This window comes from Arachis duranensis, chromosome 3, assembly GCF_000817695.3.
Source record: "Arachis duranensis cultivar V14167 chromosome 3, aradu.V14167.gnm2.J7QH, whole genome shotgun sequence".
Taxonomy (NCBI): domain Eukaryota; kingdom Viridiplantae; phylum Streptophyta; class Magnoliopsida; order Fabales; family Fabaceae; genus Arachis; species Arachis duranensis.
In genome coordinates, this window is record NC_029774.3 from 12,885,571 (window position 1) to 12,901,921 (window position 16,351).

At 29.7% G+C, this 16,351-nt stretch overlaps 1 protein-coding gene across 1 annotated transcript; it reads left to right on the top strand.

The window, feature by feature from the left end:
- The first annotated feature begins 2,173 nt into the window (after positions 1 to 2,173).
- LOC107477667 (ubiquitin carboxyl-terminal hydrolase 8) lies at positions 2,174 to 10,092 on the top strand. The gene is made up of 13 exons (XM_016097721.3): positions 2,174 to 2,351; positions 2,651 to 2,905; positions 4,286 to 4,427; positions 4,843 to 4,902; positions 5,022 to 5,114; positions 5,563 to 5,835; positions 5,960 to 6,100; positions 6,220 to 6,390; positions 7,138 to 7,401; positions 7,522 to 7,670; positions 8,334 to 8,870; positions 9,094 to 9,364; positions 9,677 to 10,092. Exons 1-13 carry the CDS (start codon positions 2,278 to 2,280, stop codon positions 9,791 to 9,793), a joined length of 2,547 nt encoding a protein of 848 aa, XP_015953207.1. The 5' UTR covers positions 2,174 to 2,277; the 3' UTR covers positions 9,794 to 10,092.
- The last annotated feature ends 6,259 nt before the right edge of the window (positions 10,093 to 16,351 follow it).

Here is a 16,351-nt window from a genome sequence, read left to right on the forward strand (position 1 = left end):
TATTATAATTTGAATATATAGTAACAAGAAGCAATATAGCTTGGTGGCATGACAATCTTTCTTGCAACCTTGGAGTTAGGAGTTTGAACCCCATGACAACCATTTTGCGTGTATCTCTAATGTTCAGTATCCATTCTTCCACTTAACATGTATTCCGAGTACATCCTGAATACATTATATATGCCTATTTTCTATTTTATCTCTCAATATCCAAAATATAATACATTATACATTTAGATAATTATTTCATATTTTATGAATTTTCTTAATTTTTGTATTTATTTAATTTCAATAAAAATCTCTTTTCTTACGATGAAAACTAGGTTCATACAATAAAAAAGTTTAAAAAGCCGTAATTACAAGAGTCCTGACATTATTAATTTATTATCAATTTCATTACCGATCTTGGTCCTTTAAACACTCAAATATACTTTTATCATCTTAAAAAAACTCCTATACATATATGTCCTTGATTATTATTGAAAAAGAGATATAAGTCCACAAAATTTTCAATAACGGACCATTAAATCCTTGAAAATATTAATCTTATCCAAGGAACAGTTAAGTTCTTGGTCAAGGATGACATTGACAATAAGATTATGTAAGGGATACTGTGCTGGAACAATTCTTTCTGCCCCCTGCATTAAAGAAAATGCCTATTGTCTCCTCCCCGTCTTATTTGGGGGGAGGGGGGCCTCCATTTCTCTGTCTTTGCGGATATTTATAGAAAACATTTTTTTAAACAATTCTAAAAATCTGACACAACATAATAAATATAAGACGAAATAATCTAATATAATCCAACTTAAAAAGATAAAATTATACAATTCATTAAAATTTAATTTTAACGTTATAATAGTATAAATAATTTAATAAATTATAAAGTACAGATGTAAGTTTACAGATATTTTATATAGTAGAGTGCCCCCAATAATTTTATATAATTATCTACCAGAATCAAATTTATATATTTAAATAACTTTTTTATTGAAGAACTCTTATTAGTGAATGTATAAAAAATTATTTTATTATAATAATGTATAAAAATTATTTTTTTTTTTACCAAAAGCAACATAAAAAAAATCTATTTATGTTATATTATCAAATCAACAAAAATGTCATTTTAAATTCTAATGTTAGCGTCTCTTCTTTTATATATTTTTAGCGTTAGAAGAATTAGTATAATCTGTCTGGTATCTAAATTCTTGAGAATTTATATTTATCTTAATTTTTTAAAGATTTATAAATTTACCAAAAATCTAAAAATATATTATTTTGCTATTAAAAATTGGGTTTAGCTAATATCTTAATGTTATTATTAGTAAAAGAATTTAAATTTTTATTTTAATAAATGAACAATAAATATATTAAAAATTTAAAATTTATATATTTTTCTATACAAATTTTTATAATTGATAACATTAATTTGTGTTCTTCAGACACATTTTAACTAAATTTTTTGAAAATCTTAAATATTTTTTGTAATTGTTTTTTTTTTTCTTTTAATTACCTTATTCAAAGACGTGCCTAAAGAATAAAATTTTCTTAGAGAAAAGTATCTAATTCAAGATTGTTTAAAGACCAACATAAATATAGATCTTAAGCATGATTAACATGTGTTCTAAAGACATAATTTAAGAAGAATCATGTTAGGTATATAACAAAAAATTAACCACAAACATAAAATATAAGGAGAGTGGATTCTCTTAAGTGGAAAAAAAATTAGATAGCATTTAGTGTTTAATTTCATTTTTTATTTTATCTTTTATTGTTTTCTCTTTTTTATTTAATTTTGGTCATACTTATAGAATTAAAAGTGAAAGATCATACTTTATTCTCTTAAGTATTAAAAAAATAGAAAGGATATATTTTCGAATAAATTAAAATAAATTAAAAATAAATTAAAATTTTTATTATTGTTATACTCTTAAAACGTGTGAGAACACAAAATAGCTGTATACTTTAAATATTTACTCTTTATGTTGTTAATTATCATTAATGCGTCAAAGTATAAAAACAAAGAAATATAAATGAGAAAAAAATAATAAATGAGAAATAAAAGTTTAGATAGATACAAGTATAAATAATTATTAATTTTCCCTCCGTTTGCTTCTCCGTTGATGTAAGAGGAAGCTCCACCTGTTTCTCTGCAAATCCCTCCGTCATTTTCTCTCTCTCTCTCTCTCTCTAAAAAACATAATGATCTGCATTTTCTCTTCCACTTCTTAAATCCCTTTCTCTCTTCGTTTTCTTTCTTTCTTTCTTCTTTTATATTCAATGGAAAGTGTTCCTTCGGAAGATTCACATTCAGAAAACAACGATGACGAGCGAGTCTATTTCGTTCCTCTCAGGTCACATTCACGTTCCACTCTTCCTCTCACATTTTCTCCAATTCCAATTCTCCGAACCTTAAATAATTTCATTGACCATTTCCACGTGCATTGATATCATAATCAATCCTACTAATGATTTGAAAAACAAAAAAAAAAGAAAAGAAAAACACAACATTTCTCTTTTGCTTCAATTTGATAGCTGCCTTTCCCCTTTTTTGTTTCTCCCACACGCATTGGTCTATGGAGTCTTGTGAATACTTGAATTGTTGGATTGGATGTTGTTGTGAATGGTGTATTGATGTTGTGTGTGTTTTCAGGTGGTGGAAGGAGGCTAAGGGTTCAATGCCGGAGGGTTCGGAAGGGAAGGAGGGTGTTTTATATTCAGGTGTTGCTGGTTCTTCATATGCAGGTCCTATGAAGATCATCAACAACATATTCAATTCGGATCTCATGTTTGGTCTCAAGAGGGAGGAGGAGTCATCCATGCAGAATCGCGAGAATGGCGAGGTTGGTGTGTCTGGCAGGGACTTTGCATTGGTTTCTGGGGAAATGTGGTTGCAGGCACTCAAGTGGTGAGTAGTTTTAGAGAATTCTATCTAACTTGTATAAGCAAATATTGTAGAAATGATTGCATTTTGCGAGGTTCTAGTCAAAATATGCTTTTATGCTAGTTTTTTTTTTTTCTCAACTTCACGTTGTATTGTGGTAGGTTTGTACAATTTGATTTTGAACAATTTGCTAAATTGGCTTGACAATTGTTTCTGGTTCTGCTGTGTGAAACTCTACTGTGATTTCATATTCATGGTACAACTTTATGCTGTGTCTTTCATGGTCATGTATGAAACTTTAAACAGTCATCTTAGTTTAATTTCAACTTTAGGGTGAAATAAAATCTTTTTTTCATTACAATCTAATTTGAATGAAAAGTAAGCTGATATAGATGCTACAACCACTTGTTTTACATGGTTTTTTATAATTATTTCTAAAGAAAAGCAATTGCAAGTGAAATTAGATTTCAGCTTTGGAGAAACTATTTTATCTTTTCTATAATTAGAAATTTTAGTATAGATTCCATTCAATGATTAGATTACACTTTTATTTGATTATATAAAGTATTTGATATAATCAATTACCTTTTGCGACGGATTCAATTATAATTTACACTTTGGGTGCTATGTGATCTTTTTTGTATAAAAAAACATTAATTGAAGTGCATTTGTTAAGGTGTTCGAATTTAAAAACTATTTGGAAATTATTTTAGTTGTCTCACTCATTGATAATTACTTTTCTTAGTTTGAGTGGATACATAAGATGATAAGAGCAAACACACTACAATTATAGCAAGTTAGCATGCTATCCCTTTCCAAGGCTTAGCATGCTACAAACCTAACTTGCGATAGATCACCTTTGAGGGGAATGTTCCAATTGAACCTAATCCTAACATGAAATTTTTTTGTTCTTATGTGTCAAGCAAACTCGAAGTCCCTGTTTGCAAAAACCTGATAAATTTGATTTCAGTGATGGTCATTTTTTAAATACTAGCACCAGGAATATAGTTTTTCCTTAAATTTTTTTTATACCAAATATCATTATAAATGAATGTAATCACATAATGATTTTGCCTATTCAGCATACAATAGAAAATCTCACCTTAGGTGGTTTGATTATGTATGGACAAGATTCATAAAAGTTCTAGTAATGAGATTAGATCAGATAGTAATACTTCAATAGTTGGAGATAGAGGGATACAAAGACAAACTATCTGTGAAGCCGTGAAGAAATATTTAGATTTAAATCGGATGTCTATGCATCTTATTTTGTAATAGGATACCATGGTGTTTTAAAGCAGCCAACCCACTTAGTGAAACATGAATGGTTATTGTCCATGATTGATCAACATTCATAATACTTGTTAATTGTGTTTTCTGTATCACATGTTTTGGTTTCTTTAGGCATAGTGATTCAAAAAATGCAATAAAGGATGAGAAAGGGTGTTCATCTACTGAGGACGATATGGCAGACATATATCCTTTACAACTTAAGATAAATGTTCAGAAAGAAACAAAATCATTGGGAGTAAGAATAAGCAAAAAGGTAACTAGTTTTTACTCCTTTTATTATTGCTGTTATTCAAGGGTATCTAATGACTAATGGCTAAGGCATTTGGATTAATATTCCACAATTATTTTGTCAATTTTTTAGTTATCAATGTTGATGGAATGTTGGTGGAACCATGGTGTTTTGATGCTTTAAGATAATGATAAACCATTATAGAAACATACTGAAAAGAGAAAATATGAAAGAAAAATCGATTCCACAATGATTGAAAATTCATTTTCTGCATGTTATTATTGCCAAAAGGCTTTATATATGAGTAGCAATATTGTCTGGTTAGATTCAACATGGCTTTCCTTTTTTGTTCATAAGTTTTCAGGCAATCATGGTACTCATTTCATTATCTCTTTCTTCAAATCCTAATCCAGTTTCTCATTTTTTCCCTTCTTCATAGGACAACGCACCTGAGCTCTTTAAAAGATCCTGTAAAATATTTGGTGTAGATACAGAGATGGTAAGATAACATTCTGTTTGCAGTTTTACCTATCAAATTAGAACAGAAAAATAGATACATTTTCAGCAATGTTATTGAAACTGCAAGAAATTGAGGATTTCTGACCTGTTATTGCACAGTTACGCATTTGGGACTTTTCAGGTCGGACAACCTTATTTTTTCTGAATGACAAAAGCAAGATTTCATCCGAAGGTCAAAAGCAGTCCGAGGAGGTAAATTAGATCATATTTTGCTTAACAAATTTCTATACTTTTCTTCATATTTTTATCATTATAAGTTCCTTATTATTTATTGTGGATACCTTTTTTTCTTTTTGTTTCCTGCTTTTCTGTCAATTGTTTAATTGAATTGACACTCTACATGAGGTTTGTAGATGCAACAGCATTGGTCCATGATTTTAGTTTTGATCACATGTTGAATGTGTTTGGCGGAGAAAAAGGCATCATCTTGGAAGTTGATAGCTTATTGTCCTTTTTGCCTCAAATGATGTCATTTTTTTTTGCCGGAATATTTATTTATAGCATTTTTGTAGAACAGTAACTTGTCTTCTCTTTTGATGGCTACTAGTTGATAATTGTGAAAACTTTGCCGTGTGAATTATTGACTATGATTCAAAAGTGCTTTATGTGCAATATTAACATGACTCTTAATGATATACAGATTTTTCTAGAGTTGCAAGTTTATGGGTTGTCAGACCCATCGAGATGTAAAGAAGGGAAGAAAGACGAGACTAATAGTTCGTTTAAGATGAATGGTAGCGCTTTTTGCCCTGGCGAAGCTGGTTCATTGGGATTAACCGGATTGCAAAACCTGGGAAATACTTGTTTCATGAACAGTGCTCTCCAGTGCCTAGCACACACACCAAAGCTTGTTGATTATTTTCTTGAAGATTATGCCAAAGAAATAAATCATGATAACCCATTGGGAATGGATGTATGTTACCATTATTTAGCTGCTTGTACTTTATTAGCTTGATATATCTGGAAATTCTCTTGTTGGTAAATTCTATTCTTGGGAAGTCCTTCACTCTATAGTCTTTGAATTTGCTTCTCTCCAGGGTGAGATAGCTTTAGCATTTGGAGATTTACTTAGGAAGCTATGGGCTCCTGGAGCGGGTCCGGTAGCACCAAGAGCTTTCAAAGCAAAGCTTGCTAGATTTGCACCTCAATTTAGTGGATTTAATCAGCATGATTCCCAAGTTAGTGAATCTTGGTCCTTCATTCTATGCTTGTATTTTTATATTATTTTATGTTTTGGCCTTTTGAATATTATTTCTCATGTATCCCTTCCATTGTCTATGATATTTTTTCCCCACAGGAGCTTCTTGCTTTCTTATTGGATGGACTTCATGAAGATTTGAATCGTGTTAAACGTAAGCCATATATTGAAGCCAAGGATGCTGATGATCGACCAGATACAGAGGTTGCCGATGAATATTGGCATAACCATTTGGCTCGCAATGATTCTATAATTGTTGATGTGTGCCAAGTACGTATCCCCTTGTTTTGTGCAAATGCAATCACAGTGTTAATTGATTAGTTGTTCTGATTCCGAGATTATGTTGGAAAGTATTAATAGATTTTCCTTTTCCATATTTATCATTCACTCAAAAATTTATAACTTTAGGATACTATAAACAGTTACTTAGATAGAGTTCAACCTTAAGCAAGCAGGTTGGCAAAGTGACACATCTTTACTTTATGTCAGTCAATTATGTCAAATTAATATGTTGAAAAATTTAGAGCATGCAATGTCTACAGTATGATGAATTCAGACATAATATTATATAGGGCAAACACTTATTGTTCAAAAAAATATAATTTAAAAATTCATTTGAATTTTTAATTCTACTGGATCTTCCATAAATAATAAAGATCATTCATCACTTTCAAAAAAAAAAAATAAAGATCATTCATAAATAGTCAGGATTAAAAATCATGATCTTTAAAATGTCAATGTTGTATATGACCCTTAGGTGATCTTATTATCTTGATCAATTATGAAGTGTAGCAGTAGCAGTTGATTGCAAAAAAAAAATGGAGTAATAAGAAAGTTGGATCATAAATTCAAGTTAAGAATGATCAGTGATTCTCTCCTGCTTCTAGAATACTGCAATCTGCACACTTTTTCAGTTGTTGCTGGGTTTTCCTTCTGTCCATGTGAATTAAATTCGCTACCTTTTCTTCCTAACATTATTCTGTTTGCTTTATGAACCACCGTTATTATCTTATGCAGGGTCAATATAAATCAACATTAGTTTGTCCAATTTGTAGAAAGGTCTCCGTGACATTTGATCCATTCATGTACTTATCATTACCTCTGCCGTCGACAACAATGAGAACAATGACTTTGACTGTTGTGAATAATGGCATTAATGGAATTACTCAATTATCACCGTACACTATTTCCGTCCCAAAAAATGGAAAACTTCAAGATCTGACTAGAGCTTTAGGCATTGCATGTTCTTTGGGGCTTGATGAAACCTTATTGGTGGCTGAGGTATATCTGTTCAGTTTAAAAATCTAATTTGAAGCCAGTTCTTTTCTTCTTTGAGTTCCATTATGGATACCTAAACATATTGTAGAAAATTATATGTCTAAAGCATGGGCTGTGGTACAGGCATACAACAACATGATTATACGTTTTCTTGAAGATCCATCTGATTCATTATCCTTAATCAGAGATGCTGACAGACTTGTTGCTTACCGATTTATGAAAGATAATAGTGATGGCCCTTTTCTTGTCTTTACAAATCAGCAGATGGAGAAGTAAGTTTTATGTCTGAAGAGGACTATCTGTTAAATCAATTCCTTTCTTGTGATAATACAAAATAATAGTGTTTGCAAGTTCACGAGCAAGACTCTTTTAAACTCTCTCAAATCAGTCTAAGATGTATTAGCTACCATTACAAGCAGTCAGAAAACTATTCCAGCCTAAGATTCCTCTGTAGAAACTAGAAACATGGATGACTTCAGTTTTAAAAGAACGGGGTTATGTTATTTGATCAAGACAGTTTTGCTAAGGAATTGTTGGTATCCATGATATATTGTTTCCAATTTATATTTTTTATGTCTTCTTTCTATAAATATGTTGCCAAATTTTGATCGTAAACTCACGGGATATAGAAAGCCATAACAGAACTGAACTATGAAGCTTGTTGGTAGAATAAAAGGAAATGTCATCATATAATATCTCAAATACCTTGTTAAAGTTTAGCATTATTATTTGACATCTCCCAATTAGATGGTTTTAATTTACCTTTGCAATTGACAGTTTGAACTACTCTATCAGTTGAATGCTCAATGCCAGACAATAAACAAAAATTGGGTTCATATGCTCATTTATAATCTGTATGCCATGCATAGGCTTTTATTGTTTACTTGTGTTTCTCCTTACCATCGTTAACTTTGGATTTTAACAAATCTTGTCAGGCAGCAAACTCATGGGAAATCAACTCCAAATTGGAAGGCTTTTGGAGTTCCTATTGTGTCTAAGCATTGCAATGTTACAAAAGGATCCAATCTCCGTGATCTCTATCTAAATTTGCTAAATTCATTTCAAATTTCAACTGAAGAGTCCTTAGAAAATTTAGATTTGAGTAACAAAATGGAAAGAATGGCAGAAACGGAGGGGACGGAATCAACTCATTTAAGTTCAAGTATGAATGGGGAAGATTCTTCTTCAGATGGAGGACTAGATTTTTACATAACAGATGAAAAAGGGATTGTCAAGGATTCCAAGATATCAATGAATGAGCCACTGGAAATAAATCAAGAGTTGAGGCTGCTGCATGTGCTTGTATATTGGTCAGATAAACAGATTCAACAATTTGATTCCCAGCTTTTCAGTCCATTGCCTGAGGTTTACAAGTCTGGCTTTTTGGCAAAGAAACCTCAGGAGTCAGCTTCACTATACAAGTGCCTTGATACATTCTTGCAAGAAGAACCTCTTGGACCCGAAGACATGTGGTTAGTTACTATATAACTGCAACATGAAGGAAAAGAACTATAAATCTTTGATTGGCAATTTGATTTGCATTTTCTTTTGCTTACAATTGAATGGGATACTCTGTATCTAAATGCTCTAAATACTATATTTTTCTTAAAATGATTTTCAAAGTTTATATCGTCTTGCATGAAGTATTTCGTGAGCAGCGTTACTTTTTTCTAAGGTGGATTTGTGTAATTCTAGGTACTGCCCTAGCTGTAAAAAACATCGTCAAGCCAGTAAGAAGCTAGATCTTTGGAGACTTCCTGAGATTTTGGTCATTCATCTTAAGAGGTTTCAATATAGTCGTTACATGAAGAACAAGCTGGAAACATATGTTGACTTTCCTGTGGATAATCTTGATTTGTCAGCTTATATTTCTCACAGGAATGGCAAATCTTACCAATACATGCTATATGCTATCAGTAATCATTATGGAAGTATGGGAGGTGGTCATTACACAGCTTTTGTCCATGTAAGTGCTCATTTTTAAGCATATAATTTTGGGTACGATGAGATTTTTTACCTATAAAACAAACCTAAGTTTGTGGATTATTGGAAATAGTTTCAATCCTTTGTAAAATTCTGAACTTCACCATGAAAGGTTGTCTTGTTTTGTTTAGAGGGTAAGCTTGGCACAATAGTAAGGTTTCTCCATTGGTTTACTTATTATGCAAATTGCAATGATTGTGAGAAGTTGATCCTATTGGATAACATTGTTACCATCATTATATAATATATATGGTATGTTCACTCTCATTGATTTGTGCTACCATGTTTCATGTAGCATGGTGGTGATCAATGGTACGACTTCGACGATAGCAATGTTCATCCCATTAGCAAGGAGAAGATAAAGTCATCAGCTGCCTATGTTCTTTTCTACAGAAGAGTTGTCGAAGGATAAACATAACAGTAGAGTTGCACATAGTTCAAATAGCATTGAAGCTAGGAATCATTGATTCATACATTATTATAGTCTTACAGGTATACCTAACAAAAGGTAGAATATATTTTTGTTCACATGTTTTACATTTTTTGGCTAGTTGTGTTTTAGAGTGGGATTAGAAAGGAAGGGGATATTGTAAAGATTAGTGGGGTATTAAGAATTAGAACTTTAACAGTTGAAACTTGAAAGCGCATGGTGTAGAAATGTTGACACTCATTTATTGGACAGAAATGTTGTACTAGCTCGTAAGAGTTGGTAATTTATTGGATTATATTTTGTACCTATTTCGCATTTTTTTTTTCAAAACCAAGAAAATCTTATGATTCATTAATTTTCTATTTCCTTTCAAGCGTGCTGTCATAAATTCAATTATTCAAGAGTTGCAAAAGAAGTTTGAGAGAAAAATAAAACTTGTTTGAAAGGGCTTCATTGAAGATTATGTTCTTTTTCCTTCATTTGCCAATGACAAATAATGATTGAGCAAAGATGTTACCTTGATTCAAATGTTCAGATACATTTTGTGTTACTAATAGATGTTTAGCTAAAATAATATACATGACAGTAGTTCATGAAGTTCTGTCTTTGCAGGCGGAAGAAAATCAAAGCAATTACTAGCAACCATAGTTTCTTTTTCTTTTCTATTTTTAATGTGTATTTTGCTGAGGAATTAGGGAGAATGAAGTGGAAAAAAACAAACACTGCATACTTTGCCATTCTTAAAGAAGAAGTGGATCTGAGTAGTACTGTAATGTATGGCATTTGTCAGTTCTCAGAAGTATGGACCATGTTTCCAATTTGGGGTTAAGGTGTGCCAGAACTCCTCTTTGATTTTTGTACTAATAGTAGTTAATGCAGCCTTAATCTAACACAGGACCACTTTTCAAATTCTGCTCAACACTGGTTCTCACTTGTAACCTTTCTTATTTTGAAATGTATTGTTTGTATTCTCTTCTGTCTCGTACAAGGAATTGGGATGGTGGAGGAGTATGCGGGATTTGGTGTACACCACAAAATGAGTATAGAAAATGTGACGGAAACTTTTTTTTTATGGTAATTAATTAGCTTTTAATAAAGAATGTACTAGATTATCGAGAAACATAAGGTTAAAAAAAATCGATATTTTACTTAAAATAGAAAGAGTAAATTAAATACGTAAAATTGTCAAATCTAGTAAAATTTTTGTAAAAACAATTAATTTATTTAAAATTATAATATCAAAAAAATTTAATAGAGTTAAATCGAAAAAGATGATGATCAAATTAGACATTGAAGATTAACTCAGGATCTAGAGGGGTCCTGAAGAGGCCTCCCCCTCCTGGCCCCCCAAAATTTTTATAATATATAAATATTAATGAATAATATTTTGTCATATGTTTGAATGGTTGAACTATGTTTATAAATCGATGGTCTATAATTCAAACCAAACTTGTTATTTACGTGCATGTTTTAAAATATGTATGACATTAAAAGCCCATTGAATAATGTGGCTTAAATTTGCCCCTTCCCCATCAGAATTTCTTGATCCGCCACCAGACACCAGTAGTTATTCTCCCATCCACATGCACTACCTTAAAATTAGGTTTTAATTTGGCGTCAATCTATTCTCACCTAAGTTATTGTTATCCTTAATATGCTAACTAGGATGATTCAGGTTGCAATTATCATTCTATGACTATGCTACAAAGACTACAATATTTTAAAAAATATTGTTAAAATTAAAATAATATTTTTTTAATCGTTAAACGCTTTTCAAAAAGTATTGTTAAGAAAAAATACTACCAAAATATATAAAAAAAATATAACATTAATTTTAATAACACTTATATAATTATTATAGTTATCGTAACATATAGACATACTAAAATACGCCGTATCTATAATTAAAACAGCTTCGTTTATTAACAAAAAAAAAATAATAATAAAAAGCTTTAAAGTCACCGGGAACTTGCACTAGAGCAACAACAAAGCTAAAGACAAAGAGATACAGCAGAAACTCCCAAATCCATCCAACGTTTGAAAAATTTAGTAGAACCACGATGCTAATAACACTTGGATTTTCATCACACAACATGATTATCTATTTCCTAACCAAATTAAACCTGAGATGGGTGATATATATTGTAGATTAAGTTAGATTATTGCACCTACTCATGTTCATTACTTATATATTGCCTCTATTCTATATATAAATTCTCTGTCTTGCTAATTATTAGTAACTCATTTCAACTTTCCTTTCGGGTATTATTTGCTTGACCAATAGCTTAATTTATAGTGATAATGGATAATAACTTAATTAAACTTCATGTTTAATACATAGATATAGCATCAAATCTAGACATGTTATTTGGGTTTGAAGTCTTAACATAAATAATTAACATAAATTGGCCAAAATAATTAATATGCAACTAACTTTCCTTATTTCAAATATTCAGTTGAACTGTATGTTATCAAATTTTTAACAAATTGATTATTTATAATTTTCCAATTTTTAAAAATATTCAATGTAAGGTATCATCATAATTTGTAACTAAAAACTAAAAAGTGTCCATTGTTGTTGATATGTGGAAGGTCCAAAAAAATAATAATGAGAATCTGAAAAATATATAATTGGGTATGGGAAGGCTGTTAGTGACATGACAGTCCGAATAGGTTTCAGAGACATTTTCATTAATTGATTGGATTGATTTGTTTGTTCAAAGGGAAATAAAAGAGAAAGAGAAAGATAAAGTGATCCATCTTTAATTTGTTTGTTTGAGACAGCACCCACTTCCTTCTGAGAACCACACAAATATGTAATAACCCCACCACCTACCTCTTTGATTTGACCTTTCAGATTCTCTCATTATAACCTCTTCCCACCAGACAAACTCATCTTATCACTTAACCATTTTTCTACCATGCACCCATTAATTACACTATCTTACTTTTCATTTTTGGGAAACTTGTTCTATCTATATCATTCTCTCTAATTTATTCATAACTTACAACTTTGAACATGCATGCATTTTGATTATATTCTATACATTATTTATACTTAAAATGGTATAATTAAATTATTTTTTTCTAAATTTTTAATGCACTAATTAATTATTTAAAAATTTTTTACTCTTAAAAAATTAGATATTGAGTTTTGTATTTAGAAAATTTAGAGAATTGCATATAACCTAGCTAATATTTAACGTAATATCATACATTTGTTCATCATATTCAATCAATTTTGAATATTCAAATTTACACTTTTTATTTTTTTTTTAAGTCATAGAGTTTAGATTTTTAATAATAATAATAAATCGAATTACACATTCAAATCGAATATAAATATTTCAATATCATGAATAACTAAAGATAATAAATTTAAAGCAGCCTAGATCGATTTACACATTCGAATCGGATATAAATATTTTAATATCATAAATCATTAAAGGTGATGAATGAATTTGAGGCTGCCTTCAAATTATAATGTTAGATTTGTGTATAAATTATTATACATCTAATTATTATACATGTAATTTCTAAAAGTTGCATCCATTTTTATGTGGGTATCTCTATAAGTATCAAATTCATTTTATTTGTAAATTTAATTTAGGTACATAGATAATGGACAGAGATTGGGATCATGGATGAGGTTTGTTGTTGTACAAAGGAGACATGCCTTCAACAACATGGCTCTCACGTGCCTTCCTTGAATGAAGGATCCAACATCATCAGTCACGGACAGCCATGACCCATCATAACTTCGGTTTAATACATGTTTTATAGTTGTTAAAAAATACATTAAGAAATATCAATTTGTTCCAAGAAAAAAAATACAAAGATATTAAGAAATGAATTTGATTTTTTTCCCACATATTTTTTAACCTAATATGTCAATAATTAATTTGTTGCGAATTTGAATTTCATCTAAAAGTTTGTCGTTAACTAATGACTTTTTATATATATGCACAAAGCAAAATTTAAATACCTGATAATTTTTTAAGTAAATTAATGAGTTAACCACGAAATTAATCTAAGTTGGTTAAAATAATTTTGATTTAAAACCAAAGAATAAACATATTAGAAGGTAACAATGCTTATGCCTATTAGATATATAAAAAATGTTGTTTCTACACCAAAATTATTCATTAAAATTAGTTATTAATGTATTTATAATTTTTTATATAAATATATATGTTGTTTAATTTATTTTCAATGTGTATTTATATTTCAACATATATTTTATACTAGTGACTGAATTTAGTGTACACTTAACATAGTCAATTAATTCAATATTGAACATGGCTAAATAGTAGCAAATTATTTCTGTTGTAATAGCATGCATATTTGAGCCTTAATTTGGGCACATACACAATGCCAGTCAGTGATGTTTTACTGTGTGAAAATCACTCACAATGCAATGCAAGTCATGTCATAATGAATAAGCAAAATTATTGCATAGCAATAGTAGCATTTCATATTTCATTAATAATGAGTCCATGCAATGGTGGTAAGAACAAACTCTAGCTGCCAATATTCTGATCTATCTGCTGCATGTATATGGAACAGTCATCAGTGTGATTTCACGCGCATATATATGTGTGTGTGTATTTTGATGATGATGATGATTGATTAGGTTCAACAATTCAGCTTTGCTAAAGGATTGTTATTTTTATATTACTCCTGCTTTAAAATAAAAGGAAATTTAAAACTATAAATAAAATTAATTGTAAAATAAAATTAATATTAATTTGAAGTTTAATTTGGATAAACAATTATCAGTTTTGATGAATAATAAATTCATATTTTAAAAACTAAATTAGTTAATTTATTTTAAAGAAAGTCATTTTAAAGTTGTAGAAGATAAATTATTAAGCATGGCATTAATTTTTAATTAAAGAATAATATAACGTAAATCTGAGATGAGAATTCACTAGTACTACTCAAGTTTAAAGGTAAAACTTCATTTTAGAGTTATAGTATAAAATGTTTCCCATCAATAATTAATAAGTTGCATCCGTTTTATTTCTAGTGTATGTGTATATTTATGTATACTTCAAGTCTAAAAATGTATTATCTCTACAAGAGATAGAAATATTAGATGACTAACATTTTTTTTGTCTTATATTTGAATTGATATTAATCAACTCTATTTTTTTCCACTAAAAATATCAACTTCTAACACTATCCATCTCTCCAATATATATTTGCTTCGTGAAGTATTATAATTCTTTAATTTTCTAGCTTTCTTATTTTAAAAGTTAAAAATATTAGACGGCAACGATTAAGCTTAGGTACTATATGTCTAACTCTAAACATATATATAAGTATTGAAAATTCCATGTTAGTTAAAAAGATATGAAAATAATAGTCTTTTAAGTGCTATATTTAATTGCTGTTGGGGTTCGGGAGATCCATTGGTAGGATTGAGTCAAAGGTAAGTCGACATAGATAAGCTCGGTTTATGAAAATTGAGTTTAGGTTACGGTTCAGCTAACAATCGAATTTATTTCTTAAACTTAAGTTCGACTTACTAAAAATTCATAAGCTTGCTCAAACTTACAAACCGGCTCAAATAATATGAACATAATTTATAATCGGTTCATTTAATTTATAAATTCAGTTTTGATTCATATTCAAATTCAACTTACCAACTCACGAGTTCAATTTATTAAATTATTTATGAATTGAGTTCGAATTAATTTATGAACTGGCTTGATTAACTTAGTCCTATCCACTGGTATCATGAAGATAAAAGATTGGAAAAGAAAATTAGGGTTTTTTGAGGCAGCTATTATATTGCTCTTGGGTTATATACTTTGGCTTTTTGAAAGGGAAATAAGTTTGGTTTTCTGTGTAACTTTTATTTCCTCTTTAGTCTCCACAATTCGATCAATTAATTAGGAAGGAAGATTATATTAATAAGAATGTTGCTAACGTGTATTTTTAAGATACATTTTAAAAATATTATAAAAAAATATTTGATTAATTATTTTTCAAAAATAAGTTTTTATATTTTTAATATATTATATACATAAAAAAATTAAAAGAATATTATTATATTTTTACCATATATCTTTAAAACACATTTATTTAGTTAAATCCTATTAATAAAAAGAAATAGACTAAGTTAGTTGTGATTATTTGAGTGCGTGACAGGTGAGGACATGCATGCAACACTGCACTACATGTTGCTCCTTTAATAGGCTGTACTCCATTAACTGAACAAGATGGTCCATGAAAGAAAATTACAGAAATAACAAAAAAAGAGCTAATCAATGTAGACAGTAAAAAGAATATAATTACATTTCTTCTTTTTTATCTTTTTTATTATCTATTTAAGCACCTCATGCAACATGGTGGGTAAAAAGAGTTCCTTTGGAAGTTGGGATCAATTGAAAGCACCATTTGCTCAATAATTAATGGTCAAACTGTAACCATCACAAAGATAATGAGGGAAAAAAAAAAAAAGACTATCCAAAATGTGGTCCTCCGAAATGGGAATACGAGAGTTCGAAATATTTGTTTATGTGCTTGGATGGA

Coding starts and splice junctions, on each gene's coding strand:
- LOC107477667 (XM_016097721.3), top strand. CDS start 2,278: ATGGAAAGTGTTCCTTCGGAAGATTCACATTCAGAAAACAACGATGAC. Junction 2,906..4,285: donor TGGTTGCAGGCACTCAAGTG/GTGAGTAGTTTT, acceptor TGGTTTCTTTAG/GCATAGTGATTCAAAAAATG. Junction 6,101..6,219: donor TTAATCAGCATGATTCCCAA/GTTAGTGAATCT, acceptor TTTTCCCCACAG/GAGCTTCTTGCTTTCTTATT.